This window comes from Bison bison, unplaced genomic scaffold, assembly GCF_000754665.1.
Source record: "Bison bison bison isolate TAMUID 2011002044 unplaced genomic scaffold, Bison_UMD1.0 scf7180017864328, whole genome shotgun sequence".
NCBI lineage: Eukaryota > Metazoa > Chordata > Mammalia > Artiodactyla > Bovidae > Bison > Bison bison.
Genome location: NW_011494900.1, coordinates 1660541 through 1682497, shown reverse-complemented (window position 1 = coordinate 1682497; position 21957 = coordinate 1660541). Strand labels below are relative to the sequence as shown.

General features: G+C 38.5%; 1 protein-coding gene across 11 annotated transcripts in view; it reads right to left on the bottom strand.

Annotated features, from left to right (window-relative positions):
* PDE4D (phosphodiesterase 4D, cAMP-specific) overlaps positions 1–21957 on the bottom strand; it is a 1610544-nt gene that overhangs the window by 269807 nt on the left and 1318780 nt on the right. The window contains exon 1 of one of the 11 annotated variants that reach the window (XM_010853481.1): positions 6257–6407. The exons of the other annotated variants lie outside the window; for them this stretch is intronic. Coding sequence (XP_010851783.1) covers positions 6257–6294 — 38 coding nt within the window. The 5' untranslated portion in view covers positions 6295–6407. Of the gene's footprint in view, positions 1–6256; positions 6408–21957 lie in introns of those variants that run through there. 11 annotated transcript variants of the gene reach the window in all.

Genomic DNA, 21957 nt, shown 5'->3' with positions numbered 1-21957 from the left:
ATCAGCCCTGGGATTTCTTTGGAAGGACTGATGCTAAAGCTGAAACTCCAGTACTTTGGCCACCTCATGCGAAGAGTTGACTCACTGGAAAAGACTCTGATGCTGGGAGGGATTGGGGGCAGGAGGAGAAGGGGACGACAGAGGATGAGATGGCTGGATGGCATCACTGACTCGATGGACGTGAGTCTGAGTGAACTCCGGGAGTTGGTGATGGACAGGGAGGCCTGGCGTGCTGCAATTCATGGGGTTGCAAAGAGTCGGACACGACTGAGTGACTGAACTGAACTGAACTGAACTGAATATGTTTGTATCAATGAACTGCATAGGTTTTTAAAATTACTGCTAGTTTCTTTTATAATATTAATTGTTAAATGTAATTTTACACATGACAAGTCTGAAATCTACATATGATAGATGATACATAAAATTTTATGCATGTGTGTGCTAAGTCATGTCTGACTCTTTGTGACCCCATGGACTTTAGCCTGCCAAGTTCCTCTGTCCATGGGATTCTCCAGGCAAGAATACTGGGGTGGGTTGCCATGCCCTCCTCCAGGGGATCTTCCCAAGCCAGGGATCGAACCTGCATCTCTTGAATCTCCTAAACTGACAGGCAGGTTTTTTACCACTAGTGCAACCTAGGAAGTCCTGACACAAAAGAAAAGAAAAGCGGGAGGTATTTAACAAGTGGTTCTGGAACACATGATTAACTACTTGGAAATAAGGTAAACTTGGATCCTCATATTAAAATAAATTCCAGAGGCTCTCCTGGGGGCTCAGTGGTGAAGAATCTGCCTTCCAGTACAGGAGTCATGGGTTCAATTCCTGATCGTGGAAGAGCCCACATGCTGTGGATTAACTAAGCCCATGTGCCACAACTATTGAACCTGTGTTCTAGCGCCAGGGAGCCACAGCTGCTTTAGACTTCATGACCTAGAGCCTGTGCTCCCCAACAAAAGAAGCCAGCACAATCAGAAGCCGGTGCACCGCAATGAAGAGTGGCCCCCGCTCGCTGCAACTAGAGAAAAGCCTGGGCAGCAGCCAAGACCCAGCATAGCCAGAAATAAATAAATGAATGAAGTGTAAAACAAAAAGCCCGGTTATTTTTAAAAATAAATAAAATAAATTCCAAACTGATTAAAGAATTATGTAAAAAATGAATTCACAAAGAAAATATGGCTAAATATTTATCTGTTCTTAGTACAAAAAAAAACCCCCTCATAATGTTAAAGCAGAGAAAGAAGTTACAAGAGAAAAACAAACAATAGATCTAACTACATAAAACACCGTAAACAAAAGTAAAGAAGAACTAAAAAGTAGAATATATAATTACCACAAATGTGAGATAAAAAAGATTTGTATCTAATATGTAAAGAACTTTTACAACCAATGAGAAAAACTATACACCACAAGAGAAAAACAACTAATAGGCAAATAGGAAATTCACAGAGTGGCTAATCTTCTTAATTTGGGGGAAAATTAGAAACAGCTTAAATGTCAAAAAGGCAAATATGAAATTAAAACATGAACTGTATTAAGGCAGTATATGTGCATGCATATAAATAACGTTTGAAATAATATGAAATGCTATGGGAAAACATTCATTATAAAATGTTAACTTTTTAAAAAGCTGAAGTAAAAGTATATGAACCACATGAGTGCTATTAGTACCATATTACACTGGAAGAAAATACCTAAGAATTCACAGTGGTCATTTTGGAGAGTGAGGAGGTTATGAGTAATTTGTATTTGCATTTTTTTATATTTTCAAAAGTTTCTATAGTACACATGAATTGTTTTATAATAAAATTTACTGTAATAAAGGAAAATACGAGGGGGTTAGTATGCCTTGATTGTAAATATTCTGCAGATTACAAGGCAAAGAAGTTTAATAATGCTTCCCTGTTTGAATAAAATAAAAGGACTCCTCAATAACAGAACATGGTTAGATTCTGTGAAATGATACACGTTTCATATTTGACTTAGGGGCAAGCCATGACTGTGCTATGCTTTATTTTAAAAAGCTGTATGTATTGAGGCAGTTTCCCGTAAGGCAAGTTGTTGGAGAGAGAGCACAGCAGAGTGGTCATGTGTGGGGGCTTGGGTGTGCAGCAGCCTGGGTTGGAGTTTTCACTCCACCACATAGAGCGCAGGAACAGTACACAGGTGACTCCCCCACTGAAAGCCTCATCCAACTAACTAGATCCTATTAGAGTTTCCCCTACACAGATGCCTAATCAACCTCATATTCTAATACCTGAGTGGTGACTTCAGATGATTATTCATGTCATCTAAACTGTAAAAGGAGAACTGATAGTAAGAAATGGATAGAGATCTAGAAATAAATACCCAGGGATACTGGAGATCAAACCAGTCAATCCTAAAGGAAATCAACCCTAAATATTCATTAGAAGAACTAATGTTGAAGCTGAAGCTTCAATACTTTGGTCATCTGATATGAAGAACTGACTCATTGGAAAAGACCCTGATGCTGGGAAGGACTGGGCAAGAGGAGAAAGAGGCAGCAGAGGATGAGATGGTTCGACAGTATTACTGACTCAATGGACATGCATATGAGCAAACTTTGGGAGGCAGTGAAGGATAGGGCGGCCTAGTGCGCTGCTGTCCATGGGGTCGCAAAGAGTCAGAGACGACTCAGTGATTGAACAATAATAACAACTGAGCATATTAGCCGTGGCTTTCTTCACTGGGTGCCTGTGCTCCCAGCACGACAATGTATATAATCTGTGTATATAAGCCATGGTCCTTAGCAACTGCAATTAGATCATGATCAACAGCAGAGTCACATTCTCTTGTCACATCACGCATAAAAATGTGAAAGAATCTTGCTTTTTAAATATACATATGAGAGAGAAAACTAGGCAACTGTGAGTTTTTACAACACAAAATTCTTTGTTAATTCTGTTGACATTTAGTAAATGAATACTAGTTGCGTCCGGGCAGGAAAATCCCTATTTATTTCTGAAAAAAATACTGAGATTAATCAGTGTCTTCTCTAAACATAAACAATAGTCCCGCCAAAGGGAAAATGTATCATGACATGAAAGGAAAAAAATTTGTGACATCAGATAGCTCTATACTTAAATAAAATGAAATATAATAAGACTTCTCTTTAGTTACAAGCATCTTCAAAAATGAACTCTGCAGGAATAGATGGTCATTGTTTCTATGGCATGTTTCTGTCATTCGATAAGACAAGCTAATTTAACCAAAGACAGAAACCAGAAATCTACTTGTATAGGCAAGTCAGTCCAATGTAATATTTGTTCTGGTGGCATTTTGTTAATTCCATCACTCAACCTCCTTTCATCCCCAGACACAGTCACCACATAGCATATTCCTCATTCCCACAGCAGGACACATATGATAATTGAAGAAAAATGTATTCATTTATTCACCTGTGGTTTCATTCCTCTGAAAAAGAATTTTGAACCCTAAGAAAAACTTGTCTTCTAAATTTTGTATAAAATCAAAATTTTTTACATTATTCCTAAAGACTTATTTGTATAGAATCTCTTTATTCTTTTCATAGTTTTTTAAGTTAATCTATATTGATCACTGTATATTGTCACCCTGCTTATTTAACGTATATGCAGAGTACATCATGAGAAATGCTGGACTGGAAGAAGCGCAAGCTGGAATCAAGATTGCCGGGAGAAATATCAATAACCACAGATATGCAGATGACAGCACCCTTATGGCAGAAAGTGAAGAGGAACTACAAAGCCTCTTGATGAAAGTGAAAGAGGAGAGTGAAAAAGTTGGCTTAAAGCTCAACATTTAGAAGATGAAGATCATGGCATCTGGTTCCATCACTTCATGGGAAATAGATGGGGAAACAGTGGAAACAGTGGCAGACTTTATTTTTTGGGGCTCCAAAATCACTGCAGATGGTGACTGCAGCCATGAAATTAAAAGACGCTTACTCCTTGGAAGGAAAGTTATGACCAACCTAGATAGCATATTCAAAAGCAGACATTACTTTGCCAACAAAGGTCCGTCTAGTCAAGGCTATGGTTTTTCCTGTGGTCATGTATGGATGTGAGAGTTGGACTGTGAAGAAGCCTGAGAACCGAAGAATTGATGCTTTTGAACTGTTGTGTTGGAGAAGGCTCTTGAGAGTCCCTTGGACTGCAAGGAGATCCAACCAGTCCATTCTGAAGGAGATCAGTCCTGGGAGTTCTTTGGAAGGACTGATGCTAAAGCTGAAACTCCAGTACTTTGGCCACCTCATGCGAAGAGTTAACTCATTGGAAAAGACTCTGATGCTGGGAGGGATTGGAGGCAGGAGGAGAAGGGGACGAGAGAGGATGAGATGGCTGGATGGCATCACTGACTTGATGGACATGAGTCTGAGTGAACTCTGGGAGTTGGTGATGGACAGGGAGGCCTGGCATGCTGCGATTCATGGGGTTGCTAAGAGTCGGACACGACTGAGCGACTGAACTGAACTGATATTGATCACTGCCATGACCTTTTTTCATTTTACAGAACTAAGTGAATCAAAGTCATGTAGTTTTCAAAATCAGGTTTGGTTAGTATATATTTTTTAAAAAGTAAGGATTTTGACTATTAAAGGATGCTTTCAGTGGCAAATCATTCCTCACCCACCCACCCAACACCACAGGAGGAACCATCACACTGAGCAGTGGTGTCACAGCAGTGCTGAAGAAATAAAGGCTTAATGAATAAATGAGTGAACACAAGGATGAATGAACAAATCAACAAACAAATGCACGAGGTCATGTTTCTGTCATTCGATAAGACAGCTAATTTAACCGAAGATAGAAAGCAGAATCTACTAATGTGCTTAATCATCAAGAGCTTAAACAGGAAAAAAAATAAAACACTAAATGTTCTGTCTTAAGTAATTATGAAAATTCACACTAAAACAGCTAATTTTCCAGCACAGATGAAAGCAAAGAAAGAACCATTTCAGAGCTACGTGATGGATGCTGTGCAGGAGGATCCCCTCTTTCAGTCACCAACACATGATACCCGGACAGACTGTACAGCAAACTGAAGGGCTCCAGACTAACCAGCTCTGCTCTCAGCACTTACTGCATCTTTCATGTTTATTTCACCCATGTATTCTTGTTTCTCAATCCCAGATGCTCACTTTTTTCCCCCTCCTTTTGCCTTTGATGTAGTTTCTAAATACTTGGGAAACATTATTTTGGAGTGAACTAAGCAATATCTGATTTTTAAAACACTACCTTGGCTATTAAAGTTAGAACAGCAGATAGGAGTTTTTTTTTGCCCTAACAACTAAAACTGACATCACACTGGGCAGATGGGAAGAAAGTGGGTTGTGCAGCACTGACACCTCCCAGAGCAGGACAACCGATAAACAAGCCTCTGCCACAACCATTACTGGTCAGAAGAAGAGTATCAAGAAAATCATTCTTTTTTTTTTTTACATGAATTAATCACATTTTCATTTGAAAAATTAATTCGTGCACATAGTAAGAGCTCAGTGACTCAGTTATGTCCAACTCTTTGTGACCCCATGGACTGTAGCCCACCAGGCTCCTTTGTCCATGGGATATTCCAGGCAAGAATACTGAAGTGGGTTACCATTTCCTTCTCCAACACACAATAAAAATCCCTCTAATTCAAAATGTTGAGTACTCAGCCCCTCTCCATCTCAGATGCCCAAGCTGGTAGCCATCTCTTCTCCAAAGCTTGCAACTATTACCATTGCCTAGACTGCATATGCAGAAATACGCTGGAAGGTGAAAACATATGCATGTTTTCATATACCATATATGTCGAGAGTCTTTGGACATTTACAAAATTGGGAACATTTACCTTGATTTTTTTATTTAAAAATATACCTAGACAATTAATTTACTAATGGTCCAGTTATTCCATATAATAACTTTCTGCTATAATACAACCACTTTGGGAAACAGTAAAAAACAAAAATAAAAGTTAAACATATACGTATCCTTAGAGATAGCAATTCTACTATGTACCTACTCATGAGAAATATAAAATTATTTTTTCACAAGAAAACTTTTTTCCTATTTTTTAATTTAAATATTAAAATTTATAAAAATATCGGGTTGGTTTCTGCCATACAACAACTCAAATCAGTCATAATTATACATACACCCCCCTCCCTGTCTGGTCTCCCTCCCCTCCCACCTTTCCATCCCTCCAGGTCATCACAGAGTGCCAGACTGGGCTCCCTGTGCTACGCAGCAGCTTCTCGCCAGCTATCCATCCACACCTGATAGTGTATAGACCACTGATGGCTACTTTCTCCATTGGTCCCACTCACTCCCTCCTTAACTGTGTCCATAAGTCCACACTTTGCATCTGCCTCTCCATTCCTTCCCTGCACATAGGTTCATCAATATCATTTTTGGAGATTCCATATATATGCATTAAAATACTCAATCTATTTTTCTTTTTTCTGACTTGCTTCACTCTGTGTAACAGGCTCTAGGTTCATCCACCTCATGAAGAGTTGACTCAAATTCATTTTTTATGGCTGAGTAATATTCCATTTTCCCTGGAAGAGGGCATGGCAACCCACTCCAGTATTCTTGCCTGGAGAATCCCCATGGACAGAGGGCCCCGGCAGGCTGCAGGGCATGTGGTCACAAAGAGTCGGACATGACTGAGTAACCAAGCACACAATTATATTCCATTGTATATATGTATAACATCTTCTTTATTCATTCATCTGTTGATGGACATCTAGGTTGCTTTCATGTCCTGGCTATTGTGAACAGTGCTGTGATGAGCACTGGGGTATATGTGTCCTTTTTAATCATGGTTTTCTCAGGGTATATGCCCCGTAGTAGGGCTGATGGTCATATGGTAGATTTATTCCTAGCCTCCAATTAAAATAAATAAATTAATTAAAAAAAATTAAGGAATCTCCATACTGTTCTCCATAATGGCTATATCAGTATGCATTCCCACCAACAGTGTAGGAGGGTCCCTTTTTCTTCACATCCTCTCCAGCATTTATTGTTTGTAGATTTTTTTGATGATGGCCATTCTGACTAGTGTTAGATGATACCTCACAGTAGTTTTGACTTGCATTTCTATAATAATTAGTGATGTTGAGCATCTTTTCATTTATTAACTGAATGTAAAACTATGTGTACATCTTATATATCTTCTTTGGAGAAATGTCTGCTTAGGTCTTCTGTTCCTTTTCTGACTGGGCTGTTTGTTTTCCTAATATTGAGCTGTTTGAGCCTTTTATATATTCTGGAGATTAATCCTTTGTCAGTTGTTTCATTTGCAACTATTTTCTCCCAATCTAAGGACTGTCTTTTAATCTTGTTTATTGTTTCCTTTGTTGTGCAAAAGCTTTTAAGTAGGTCCCACTTACTTACTTTTGTTTTTATTTCCATTACATAGGAGGTGGGTCACAGAGGATCTCACTGTGAGTTTATTTTTGTGTATGGTGTTAGGAAGTGTTCTAGTTTCATTCTTCTGCATGTAGCTTTCCAGTTTTTCCAGCATCACTTCATGAAGAGGCTGTCTTTTCTCACTGTATATTCTTGCCTCCTTTGTCAAAAATAAGGTGTCCATAGGTGGATACGTTTATCTCTGGGCTTTCTATCCTGTTCTATTGATCTGTATTTCTGTTTTTGTGCCAGCACCATACTGTCTTGATGACTGCAGCTTTATAGTATAGTCTGAAGTCAGGAAGGTTGATTCCTCCAGCTCCATTTTTCTTTGTCAAGACTGCTTTGGCTATTCAGGGTCTTTTGTGTTTTCATACACAGCCCATTCATCACTGCAACTAAAAGAATAAAACACCTAAGAATAAACCTACATAAAGAGACAAAAGACCTGTATGCAGAAAACTCTAAGACACTGAAGAAACAAATCAAAGACGACACAAACAGATGGAGAGCTAGGCCATGTTCTTGCTCTTGTTGTTCAGTTGCTCAGTCGTGTCCAAACCTCTGCAACCTCATGGACTGCAGCACACCAGGCTTCCCTGTCCTTCACCATCTCCCGGAGGCTGTTAAACTCATGTCCATTGAGTTGGTGATGCCATCCAACCATCTTGCTCTCTGTCATCCCCTTCTCATTCTGCCTTCAAACTTTCCCAGCATCCAATGAGTCAGCCCTTTGCGGTAGGTGGCCAAAATATTAGAGCTTTAGTTTCAGCATCAGTCTTTCCCATGAATATTCAGGGTTGATTGCCTTTAGGATTGACTGGTTTCAATATTGTGAAAATGGTTATTCTGCCCAAAGCAATCTACAGATTCAATGCAATCCCTATCAAACTTACCAGTGATATTTTCACAGAACTAGAACACAAGAAAAATTTTATATAAATATTCACAGTAGTATAACTCATGGTAACCAAAAGGTGAAAACAACCCGCATGTCTATCAACTGATGAATGAATAAACTAAAGGTGGGGTATCTATACAATGGAATATTATTTGTCCATACAAAGAAACGAAATACTGATAGATACACACTACAACATAGGTGAATCTTGAAATCGTTACGCCAAGTGAAAGAAGTCAGTCAGGAAAAACAACATATTACATGGTCCTATTTAAATGAACTATTCAGAGCAGGCCAATCTAATAGAGCCGGAAGTAGATTAATAGTTGCTCAGGGCTAGGAGTCCATGAGGTCACTAAGAGTCGGACATGACTGAGCAACTTCACTTTCACTTTTCACTTTCATGCACTGGAGAAGGAAGTGGCAACCCACTCCAGTGTTCTTGCCTGGAGAATCCCAGGGATGGGGGAGCCTGATGGGCTGCCATCTATGGGGTCACACAGAGTTGGACACGACTGAAGCGACTTAGCAGCAGCAGCAGCAGTAGGGCTAGGAGTAGAGCAGGTCACGTGGAAGGGTGACAGCCGTGGGGAACTGGGTTTCTTCCAGGGTGATAAAATATACCGCAATGAACTGTGTTATTGCACAACTCTGTGAATATACTAATAATTCATTAGCTATATAATTTTAATGAGGGATTAGTATGGCATGTGAATTATACCTCAATAAATTTCCTTCAAAAATAAAAGCAAGAAGCCTCTCCATGTACCAATGCGTTGGGAAGTGAAAAACGGAAGCTTCAGGACAGTGACCAGGTAGACAATGCTTCTTTTTGTTTAAAAGGGGGAGTGAATAGAATTTATAGTTTCACTGTTTGCTTTTACATAAACTTTAAGGGATACCCAAAGAAGATTAATGAGTGAAGAACTCTGAGTATGAGTACCATTTTTCCAAATTATGACAGTAATAGTAATTAATAGTAAACATTACCTACAGATAATTCTATACCAGTATATGAGACATTCCTCACAGCTACACAGTATCTCATTAATGTTATACAAAATTGTTGAATGAGCCCTATACTAATTGACATGTAGGCTATTTCTAGTTTTCTATTATAAAATTTGCTGTAGAACATTTTTATACATATATTTTTGCACTTTTACACAGGCCAACAGCTAGAAAAAATTTTAAGAGTGGAGTTGATACATTAAAGATACACAATATAAAGAAACCTTAAACAATGTAACCAAAGTATACCTCTTAAATTTGTTGACAGCTGCAGCAGCTATAAAAACTCAGTTTAAATAAGCATAATCACTTGAGCAAAACCCATTCTTCTGAACAAGATTAAATGAAAATTGACAATTTTCCCATTTTCTGTTATGAGAGCATTAAAGAAGAAGCACAATAAGCTCCTTTGAAAAGAAATTAAGACAAAACCCAACTGGCTTATTCTACATAAGCTCTGAAACTTGAGCAAGAGAGAACTCCTTTTAATAGACATGAATTTATTTGAATTCATTATGCAGTTTCCCACATGCCGTGCCCATTTAAAGTGACCTTTCAGCCTCCAAGTAGGAGTCTAACAGCAAAAGGATGAAGAGAATCTGTTTCAATTAAGATAAACATCAACTGTCAAAATCTGATTAGACTATTTAAATTCTAAGGCAAAACCGTCATCAAAAGAAATGGAACACTCCAGGGCAGCAGTAAATTGGGTGTAATGTCATTCTGTGAAGTTCTGATGGTGCAGAAAGATTTCTGAGTGTCCATGAAACACAGGGCTATGTTTGGAGGCATTCATTCTCCTCTTTTATTCCTTCTACTCTCTCTGGCTCATTTTGGAGTTGTTTTTGAGTGGGTCTCCTTAAGCTGCATTATCACCTCTAAATAGAGGTATCTGAGCAAAGGAAACTGTTATTCCCTATGGTCAAGGAATGGTAGATACTAACTAACAAACTTTTATGGTCGACAGTAACAAAAAGTTACACATACATCTTTAACAGACATTAGGTTGTCAAAAGAATTAGAATGCAATATGCTAGGAATCCAGGAAGGCAATGGCACCTCACTCCAGTGCTCTTGCCTGGAAAATCCCATGGATGGAGGAGCCTGGTAGGCCGCAGTCCATGCTAGGAGTCGGACACGACTGAGCAACTTCACTTTCACTTTTCACTTTCATGCATTGGAGAAGGAAATGGCAACCCACTCCAGTGCTCTTGCCTGGAGAATCCCAGGGACGGGGGAGCCTGGTGGGCTTCCGTCTATGGGGTCGCACAGAGTCGGACACGACTGAAGTGACTTAGCATGCTAGGAACAGAGACACAGAGAAAAGACATGTGGGCATGGTGGGAGGAGGGGAGGGTGGAGTGAATTAGGAGATTAGGTTTGATATAAACACAAGTACCATATGTAAAATATTAGGTTTGACATAAATAAAAGTACCATATGTAAGACAGATAGATAGTGAGAACATACTCTATAGCACAGGGAGCTCAGCTCAGTGCTCTGTGATGACCTAAATGGGTGGCATGGGGGTGGGCAGTAAGATCCAAAATCGAGGGGATGTAAGTATGCATATAGCTGATTCACTTTGTTGTACAGCAGAAACATAACACTATAAAGCAATTATACTCCAATAAAAAAGAATCCAATATCCTATATTTCACACTAAACCCTTAATTAACTTATTTTTGGTTGTTATTGTTGCTTTTGTCATTATTTTGTTGTTTTCTGATTTGTGACGGGTTTCAGTGTGCTTGTTGTCTGGAGCTGATAGAGCCCATTCATGAACTACTGAGGAATTCAAGGGGAAAAAAATGACATATGTCTCAAGCAGTCTTGCCAAATAGAACTTCTGTCTTTTTCACCATTCATATTGTCACAGGGGGCACACCCTCCCATCAGCTGAAGGCCAAATTATATCCTCTGAAAGATTACTCTAGCAAGTTGCTAGAATCATTTTTTTTTAAAACACATATATCTATTCATCAACTACATTTCGGATTCAAACCTTAACTAAACTAAGCCAATAGAGGTATTAGAACACTGAAATCTAGGTACTCACAGGCAGAGAAAATTCAATACGGCTTGCCCTAGTGGGTGACATGCTATCTAAAATAGAAGTAAATTTGAGATTAGAAAACACAGATGGTGCTGATGGGCTGGTGCACTGGGACGACCCAGAGGGATGGTATGCGGAGGGAGGAGTGGGGAGGAGGGGTCAGGATGGGGAACACATGTATACCTGTGGCGGATTCATTTTGATATATGGCAAAACCAATACAATATTGTAAAGTTAAAAAATAAAATTAAATTAAAAAAAAGAAAACACAGATGCTAGTGTTATGTTTTAAGGGTGATCAAAGGGCTAAGTAGTTCTCAGTGATTCCTGTGAGGCACTGAAAATCAATGAGAATCTTAAGCCTAATAAAAAATGCTTTGCAACTCTAGCAAGTCTACTTGCTACTTGGGAGGCTCATAAACTTTGTATCAAGAAAAGAAAGGTGCAGCTGCATGGCATCCTTTTACTCCAGAAGGCTTTCTTTCCATCCCTAAGTGAAGTTCACTTTCTTTGACCTCTGCCCTCCAAGACTCTCAAGAACATTCCAATACCAGAGGTTAGGCTCAGGAACATGTAGAAAACAACCCAGCCAAAGATCAACACCAAGGATATAGGGAACCCATCATTTTAAGATTTCCAACTTCCACTGGAAATTCGGATGTGAGAGCCATATAAATGCTGTAATCTTCTTCTCCCATCGTTTTGCTCAACTGGTTCCTTCACGTTCTTAGCTTCCCTGACCACTCAAAGAAAGTACATCTCCAAGAAACACATACACGTTAATTCAGCCTTTTGTGTAGTATTCTCTTCACTGGACTTACCATATTGGGAATCATTTTATTTGTTGCATACATGCTCAGTCGCTTCAGTCATGTCTGACTCTTTGTGACCCCATGGACTGTCGCCTGCCAGGCTCCTCTGTCCATGGAATTCTCCAGGCAAGAATACTGGAGTGGGTTGCCATGGCCTCCTCCAGGAGATCTTGCCAACCAATGTATCAAACTCGTGTCTCCTGCACTGGCACGTGAGTTCTTAACCCTAAGCCCTGGGATGTACTGGTGTCTCCCTCTCTTCATCAAGCTTATGGAGTAAAAATAATTATTAAACATAATTAAAAATAATTATTTTTACTCCATAAGCTCCATGAAGTAAGGGATGCATGGATGTATCCTCAATGCCTGGCATATGTCAAAAATCAAACATGTATTTGTCTTTACAGGAATACATAGAAACTTTGTTGCTGTTGTTGTTCGGTCACTAAGTCATGTCTGATTTTGTGACTCCATGGACTGAGGCACGCCAGGCTCCCCTGTCCCCCACTAACTCCTGGAGTTTGCTCAAATTCATGTCCATCCAACTCAATGGATATAGAAACTCCCCGACACAAAACTAAAGCAAACTATCCTAAGCATATAGTCTGTCTGAACTATACTTTTTAAATAAAAAAGCATTTTATATCTCTAATCTTCTTGTGACATCACTGTAGACCACTATTAGAATGTAACTTATGTATGTTTAAGAATAGAAAAAGTAACATATTTCTAAATACTGTAATATTTAGAAAATAATATCTATTTTTAACAGAGCTATGTCAAAGAAGGTTTCAATCTAGATTTAGCTATAAGTGAGGTTGATTTATTCCATATGCATGAAAATTTATTTAACAGAATAATAAGTTTAGATTAACCCAAGATTTACATGTATTAATCTTCAAATTAAACAATAATTAGATTTTATTTAGAGCTGTTAATACTTTTTTTTCAGTAAAATTTCCATTGCTCTTTTACTTGTGAAATGTCATATACGTGTTATATCTTATACTATCATTTTGTTAAATGGTCAAATTCTTACATCCTAAACCAGTAACTTGTGTTTAAGAGTAACTTGAGCCAAAACTAAAATGAAAACTAACATGAGAACATAAACACAAAAACATGATTAGGAGTTTTCCCCTCTGAAAATTAATAAACTAACACTTATTTGATTTCTGTGCCAAGTAAATACTTTCTAAGATGTCCTTCATTCAACCTTTCTAGGAACTCCAAGGATTATTTTTCCCCACGTACAAGATCACCCTGCTTATAACTGGAGGAGCTTAGTTTTGAATTTGACCTGACTTCAGGACGCTCCCTACCTCTCCCCATCTCTATTGTTAGCAATTGCAAACTGCCTCTGAGTTTCAGCTCTATGGTACCATGTCCTGTATTTTCCTAAGGTCTAAAGAAATAGAAGTTCTTTGAATGCAGTCAAGCAGATAAGGTCTAGCATCAAAGTGATCTCAAGGTTTAAAACTAGCCATTAACTCTCACAAGGAAGACAAAAATGAATCTATTCCTGGTGCTGGAAGCTTAAGTGCTTTTGATTTCTTTCTATAAAACAGATAAAGGTTTTCTTAGATAACTAAGGGGGGAAAAATGACTTTCTCTCAAAGATTCCAGATATTTTTACAGGCAGCATAACTTTCCATTGACCCACCAACCAGTAAAACCAACTGAGAGTTACTCAGAGTCACTCCCCAAAATCTCTTGTAAGTCATCAGAATTATTTTGAGGGGCCAGCCTTTATTTTCTATTACTCCTATTACTCATAATTCATTTATTACAAGGAGTATTTCTTTCTCCCCACCAGCATGTTTGCATTTATTCAGGACGCTTATCCTAAATCAGAAATTGCTAGGATTGAGATCAAACTCGACAGAAGTTTTCATGGATTTAACTTCCTTTCCCAACAAATTTTATAGGAAATCAAAAGTTTCAACATGAGTTGATAAGCAAGGCACTATCATTTCTTTATCAGAATAGCCAGAATAGATGCTCATACATTTAAAAATATTTTCCTGAGAGGTTTTTTGTTGTTTGTTTGGTTTTCTTCTCTCCAAATAGGTGGACAGTCCAACTTGGGCCCTAAAGAATACAGAAAATCAAAGAGGATTTTAAAGCAACTTTTACTTAGAAATAGTTCAGAGAACAAAAGGTGTTCATTTGATATTCAATTGTTTTTTGCCTTGAAGGCTAGAGCTTCTTTCTATGAATTTGAAATTTACAGAGTTGGTTACACTTATGCAATATTCAGGAAGCAACTGAGTGAACATGCAGTGCCTCAAGGGACCGGCCCCGAGGGAATTTGGTACTTTATAACTGTGGGGAAGCCCAGGTTTGCACATGGAGGTCTGTATTTGTACTTTACCCACCTCCTGTGTAAAGATAAACTAGAAACAAAGACCTATAAAGGACAAGGATCATGGAAGCAAACAGGTTTGGTACTTCAAACAAATTATATAGTTTATCAAAGGAAATCATCTAAAATTTTGCTTTGATTATTGGAAACTTCAGCAATTTTTAACTATTAGGATATGACACATGAGTGAAATTTAAAAGAATGAACCTCTGTGCTTTATACATTAAATGATCACCAATTGACAAAGAAAGTCAAATCACCAATAGAACAAAACTACAAGTGAAAAAAAATAAATAAATGACTTATTTAAGAAGGGATGACAAAAGGGACAATACTGGGAGAAGTAGGAGATTCAAGTGAGAAATTAATTTATAATTCAATTAAAATCTTACAAATACACTTTGCAAAGTTTAAAATCATACAGTTTTTCTGACTAGCAGCTCAAGTATATAAAAGTTATTTATGGACTGCCCACAATCCAGGCAGATTCTTTACCATCTAAGACACCGGAGAAGCCCCAAGAATACTGGAGTGGGTAGCCATTCCCTTCTCCAGGGGATCTTCTAGACCCAGGGATTGAACCCAGGTTACTCACACTGCAGGCAGATTCTTCCCCATCTGAGCCATCAGGGAAGTCCACTGAAGAGACAGGGTATACTAAATGTGGTAGATTCTAATGTCAGACTGAGTTCAAAACTAGTTAATACTATAGAGCCAGAGCTGCTGTAATTGCTAACTGGACTACTGCTAAAATACCAGTAGTCCATATGTTTGGTGGGAATCATGTACTAATACAGTTCACTGTGAAAGTCCGATAACATTTGATATTTTGGTGGTAGGCAGGCTTTCCATTGTGTGGTCCCCTTGTATGGCAATTGTAATCCTTAAGAGCAAATTCTTTATACCAAACAACAATGGGACATGAATGCCATTTTCATCTGATTTCTAAATGGAATCTGGTCTCTGATAGTTCTTTCCAAAGCTCTTATTAGATCTCTATTTGATGAAATGACCTTATTTAGATTAATGCAGTTAAAGCCATGGATTATGCAAGATGTTTAAAGGAATATAACTGCGCTCAACCATGGTAATAGTAAAATTAGTTTATTTTACTCAGTGCTGGCAAGCAAACCAGTAGTGGCCATTTGTGGAAAGGAAAAACTTATTTGCCTTCATTTTCACTAATGTGAAACAGAGTCCTCAAAAATTAAAAAAAAAATGAACTAGGTACTATAAAAACGAATCTCCTGCACATTTCCTGTGAAGACAGAAATTTTGGTAATAAGACAAATTATGTCAAATGTCAATATGAGTTATTTTTGTTTAAACTTCATTTTTTTCTATTTATCTGATTTTCCTTCTCATGTTCTCTTCCTCTATATACATTAAAATTTCCTAGTTTATATGCTCTCTCTTTGAAAAATTAAATGCTAAATTCATCTAAATAAGAGAGAAATCTGCTGGTTCTAAAGCTTATTTAAATAAAATGAACTTAAACATTTAATTTGGCTGACATAGCCTTGTTAGGAGATGATTAAATAAGCAATTTACCTAGAATGAACATATTCCTCTAATCTCAGGGAAAATATTTTGGTTTTAAAAAAATCAAATATCCCAGATTTATTTCCTATTACCACACCCTAAATTCAAGTAGTCAGGTTTTTAAATTATTCTGTTCACTGCTGGATTTTTGAGAGCAACCCAACCACTCACTTTTAAACTATAAATGTATTTTTATAATAAAAGCAAAAAAATCCTAGGGATATAGAAAACTGTAAAAGTAGAAATCTTCTACCTCACAGGAATACTTTAGAAAGTCACTGGATTGGGAATTTTATGAAGGTGAGGGCTAATATTTCATCAGTGTCTCTCTAAGACCCATCAGGGTGCCTGGAGCAGAACTGAGTTAATAAACATTGTTAAGTGAAGCAATGAAAAATATACCTTTATTTTTACAACTAATAAAAGTGCTACAGAACAAATGTTCTTCTTTAAGAACAGTACATTTTAAGCTATAGAATCAGATTTCATGGTCAAGTGGCTAGAAAATGATCTTGTACCTCACTAAAAACAAATCCTCAATTACAAAGGATTAAGACTTAATTTCTTAGTATTCTGAAAAACGTAAGTCTAGAAATGTGGTAAAGCTAAAAGCAACTTAATAGTGGGGAAAGTGCACAATCCAGGAAGGAATGCTCACCCAGACTTCGGAGGCCAGAGGTTAGGGCTCTAGGCCACACTTGGTCCCTGACTTAACATCCCAGCCATGGAGTCTGTCTGATGGGGTGGCTATGTTTTGCTTCAAAAGGCTGACAATGAAGCTGAAGTGAGCCTGAAGCAGTGGTTGTGGTTCTTGCCCCAAATAGGTCTCTCAGATGAAGAGAACACCAAATTGATAAAGAGTTAGAGAAAGTAGCTCAGACGGTAAAGCGTCTGCCTACAATGCAGGAGACCTGGCTTTGATCCCTGGGTCGGGAAGATCCCCTTGAGAAGGAAATGGCAACCCACTCCAGTAATTCATGCCTGGAAAAATCCCATGGACAGAGGAGCCTGGTGGGCTACAGTCCATGAGGTGGCAAAGAGTCGGACACGACTGAGCGACTTCACTTCACTTGTAGAGAAAGTCAACTGTATATCAACTGGGAGATGAACGTGTACAGAATACACCAGCATCTGCACACGCCATTCATGGTTAGTTGATGGTCCTGAGATGGGGCACTCGGGCAAAGAGAAATGTTGAGGAAAACTGGGAAGGTGGATTCAATTAATAGACAGGAGACTCATGAGGGAGTAAGGAGAAGTGTTGAGACTGGAATTACCAATGAAGTTGGGAAACTAAGGGCAAAACCCACAGGAAAACAGGCAAACATCCTCTCTGATCTGATACTTTATAATTCTTCACCACAGAGAGTAATTCTGCCTTCACAATTCAGTACAATTCCTAGCAGAGCACCATCTATTAAAATAAAATTAAACATAAATACAGATTGGGACATTTTCCTGGTGGTGTAACACAACTCCTTGTTCTCTCTGCATGCAACAGACAGACGCACAATCCTGCTGTTAGGATAGGCACCGTGCTGGGTACCCAGGTACAAAGATGAAAACACCCAGTCTACCCTACAACCCATTCACAGTCCCTGAGGACAGGCAGGCAAGACAGCGTCAGTTGTTGCCATGCGTCAAGGGCTTTGCTAGAGAAATGGACCAGGTCTCCTGAACACAGGGAAGAACATCTTAATTCTGAATGGGAAGGCCAGGAGAGCTTCCCAGAAGAAATGCCCATTGAGAGTGAATCTAAACAACAGCTTGCACGTGAAATTGTATTCCAATGATTACTACAAATTGACAACAGTTTTGAACTGAACTGATAGTCCTAAACGCCAAACTGTGACCTAAACAATTAGCATATTTTTACCCTGAATTTATATTTCAAACAAAAATTTGCTTAACTGTACATCAGTGAGAAATGAATGGACTACACACAACTGCATCAACATGGGATAGACTCTCAAACATCAATTGGCAGGGAAAATAAAACCCACCAGCCACAAAACAGTACCAACTGTATCCATTCATTTTATATAAAACTCAGAAGTAGAAAATAGTATTCTGTGATTTTTTTTTGAAATCAGGATAGATGTTACACTTCGTGCTGGTGGGCAGTAGCTAAAGGGGCCACAAAGGTGGCTTTAGAGTTGCTGGTAGCATTATTTTTAATCAGGGTGGTGATTATAAGGGTGGCCACTGATAATAGGAATTACTAATTTTTCTTTTTTTTTTCTAGTTTGCAACATCCAAAAAGAGTAGTTATGGTTTATGACATGTACGCATATTCTTCATAGGTGACAAATGACAAAAACATGTCGAAGCTTCTAAAATATACACACACAGATTTGTATGGATATATAAATACTGCTTTTGCTACAACTTAATTTTTGTGCAAATTTAATGGCAGAGTTAAAATGTAAAGAATTATTTTGAGACCATCAGGGCCACCTAAAATGCCAAGCAGCCCCATGATATCCCTCTTCTCTTTGGGGGCAAAAGTTGGCAAAAAAAGTTGGCAGCACTTTTTCTGAATCTCAGTGCAGCTCCCAGTATTATTCCACGTGGCCACTACTATGGGCCACAGATGAAAATGATTAGCAATCTTGGTTTTAAACAAAGAGGATTGTCTATTTCCTTTGTTACTTACATGAGAAAGACATTACAATTAAGGACACATTTCATGTGTATTTCTAAGTCAGGGTATAATTCCACGGCTATGTATGTAAAGTGATTTTCCCGATTATAAAAACACTTACAAAGGGATGTTTGCTAACAGTTAATCTGCTGATATTTTTGTGTTTTACATTACCATGGAAACACTTTCTGATTCATATACAATTAGACGCAATTTTAACAGCAGGACTCAGACAAACAATCGGAACTATTTTTCTCAAGCAGAGATTCAGGGAATCTTTAGTGACCCAATTTTTTCCCTCAAGGTGGTGAGCCCCACCCTCAATCACACCTTTTAGCCCAAAGAACAGTTGCTAATTATAACAAAGTAAAGCTTTTCCACATTTTTTTATTGGTACCTACTCATAATAAAATAAGTACAGAGCAGAGACAATGGAACACTAATTGGCTGCTCTCACTAAACCACTGCATTTTCTGCATTTCCAACCTCTATGCTCTTCAGCTCATCCTGAAACTATACTCTGGGCCACAGGAACTGATCAAACCAAATCCCCTTTTTTGCATGTTGTCTTTCTAGATGGAGAAAGAGGCTCGTGCTATGCTAGAATGGCAGAGTAAAAATAAACAGGAGTCCTATCCAGTCTGGGACCTGCTAAGGATGAGGAGACTCAGGCTATGGAGATAACAATCTGTATATTACACAACCCAGAAGGCATGTCAGGACTAGAGGAGCAGGGCATCTGGAAAGACAGGGAAGGCCTGGCAGTGAGGTACAGTAAGACTGAACCACCAGGTGGCAGAAAGTGAAGAAGAACTACAGAGCCACTTGATGAGGGCAAAAGAGAAGAGTGAGAAAGCTGGCTTGAAATTCAGCATTAAAAAAAAAAAAAAAAAACGATCATTGCATCCCATCCCATCACTTCATGGTGGAAAACAGATGCGGAAAAACTGGAAACAGTGATAGATTTGATTTTCTTGGTCTCCAAAATCACTGCAGATGGTGACTGCAGCCGTCAAATTAAAAGATGCTTGCTCCTTGGAAGGTAAGCTATGACAAACCTAGACAGCATATGAAAAAAATAAGAGATATCACTTTGCCAACAAAGGTCTGCATAGTCAAAGCTATGGTTTTTCCAGTAATCATGTATGGATGTGAGAGTTGGACTACAAAAAAGGCTGAGCAATGAAGAATTGGTGCTTCTGAACTGTGGTGCTGGAGAACTCTTGAGAGTCCTTTGGACTGCAAGGAAATCAAACCAGTCAATCCTAAAGGAAATCAACCCTGAATATTCATTAGAAGGACTGAGGCTGAAGCTGAGGCTCCTGATACTTTGGCCACCTGATGTGAAGAGCAAACTCACTGGAAAAGATGCTGATGCTGGGAAAGACTGAAGGCAAAACGAAAAGTGGGCAGCAGAGGATGAGATGGTTACAAAGCATCGATCGCCGACTCAATGGACACAAGTTTGAGCAAACTCTAGGAGACAGCGGAGGACAGAGCAGCCTGGTGTGTTGCAGCCCATGGGGTCACAGAGAGTCAGACTTACTGACTGAAAAACAACAAGCCCTTCCTGTGAGATTAACCTACTGCCTGGGGCTGCTGTCCTAGAGGATTCTGACCTATTTTTAAATAACTAAATCAGAAGCATCTTAGCTTCCAACTGATCACTTCTTTCTCTGCTACCTTCTCTATATCATTTATTCTTTGACCCACCTGAATAGATCTTTGAAGCACAGTGTGATTTATCCAGAACCCCTAGCTTTGTATAAAGACTCAGTTTGAGGTGTCCCAAGAAGACTGTCTCACAGAAAATAAGCTCTTATAGACTGAATCAGTTTCACCCTATAGTTCTTGATTTAAAAAGTCCCAATAATATACAAACTTGAAAAATGCATAATACAAGCTAACATTTCCTGATACAAAGAATCAGCTACTGTGCTAAGGACTTTAATTAATTTTAATTAAGTTAATTAACTTATCTGACATATTTACATATATAGCATTACTAAAGGTAACATTACGGGAATTCCCTGGCACTTCCAAGTCAGGGGATACAGGTTCGATCCCTGGTCAGGGGACTAAGATCCCACATGCTACACAGTGTGGCCAAAAAAAAAAAATAATAGCATTTAATAATTTTTAAAAGTATGTGAATCCATGAAATTCTCTTATTTACCATGCAATCTCGGGTAAGTTTTCCTCACTATTCTAGAAAATGAGGAATAATAATAATGTGTGCCTCACAGGATTTATAATGAGACTTGATGGAGTAATTCTTTTCAAACACAGAGCCTGATATCTGTCACAGAAGCACTCAGTAAACAGCAATTACCATGATTTTTACTTCAGTGAGACTATGTTTTGGAGAAGAGAGAAGAGTAAAGTTACAATTTCAAGACATGAATTTTGGCAATTTAATAAGCGATGTGACTTCCAAAAAATGTTACTGATCAGAGTTTAGTTACCTGCGAAGGTCTTTGGACAAAGCACTGTCTTGAATTTCCTTCAGGAGATCATGGAGACCTCAACCTCCATACCTCTCCATAAATATTCCTTCAATCCAACTTTGAAGTTGTGACAGAATTATCATGATATTAGCTAACTTCACAGACATAAGTTTAAGAATTACATTTAAGTACCATACAATAACCTTAGATATGCAGATGACACCACCCTTATGGCAGAAAGTGAAGAGGAACTAAAAAGCCTCTTGATGAAAGTGAAAGTGGAGAGTGAAAAAGTTGGCTTAAAGCTCAACATTCAGAAAATGAAGATCATGGCATCTGGTCCCATCACTTCATGGTAAATAGATGGGGAAACATTAGAAACAATGTCAGACTTTATTTTTTGGGCTCCAAAATCACTGCAGATGGTGACTGCAGCCATGAAATTAAAAGATGCTTAGTCCTTGGAAGAAGTTTATGACCAACCTAGATAGCATATTCAAAAGCAGAGACATTACTTTGCCAACAAAGGTCCGTCTAGTCAAGGCTATGGTTTTTCCAGTAGTCATGTATGGATGTGAGAGTTGGACTGTGAAGAAAGCTGAGCGCCAAAGAATTGATGCTTTTGAACTGTAGTGTTGGAGAAGACTCTTGAGAGTCCCTTGGACTGCAAGGAGATCCAACCAGTCCATTCTGAAGGAGATCAGCCCTGGGATTTCTTTGGAGGGAATGATGCTAAAGTTGAAACTCCAGTACTTTGGCCACCTCATGCGAAGAGTTGACTCCTG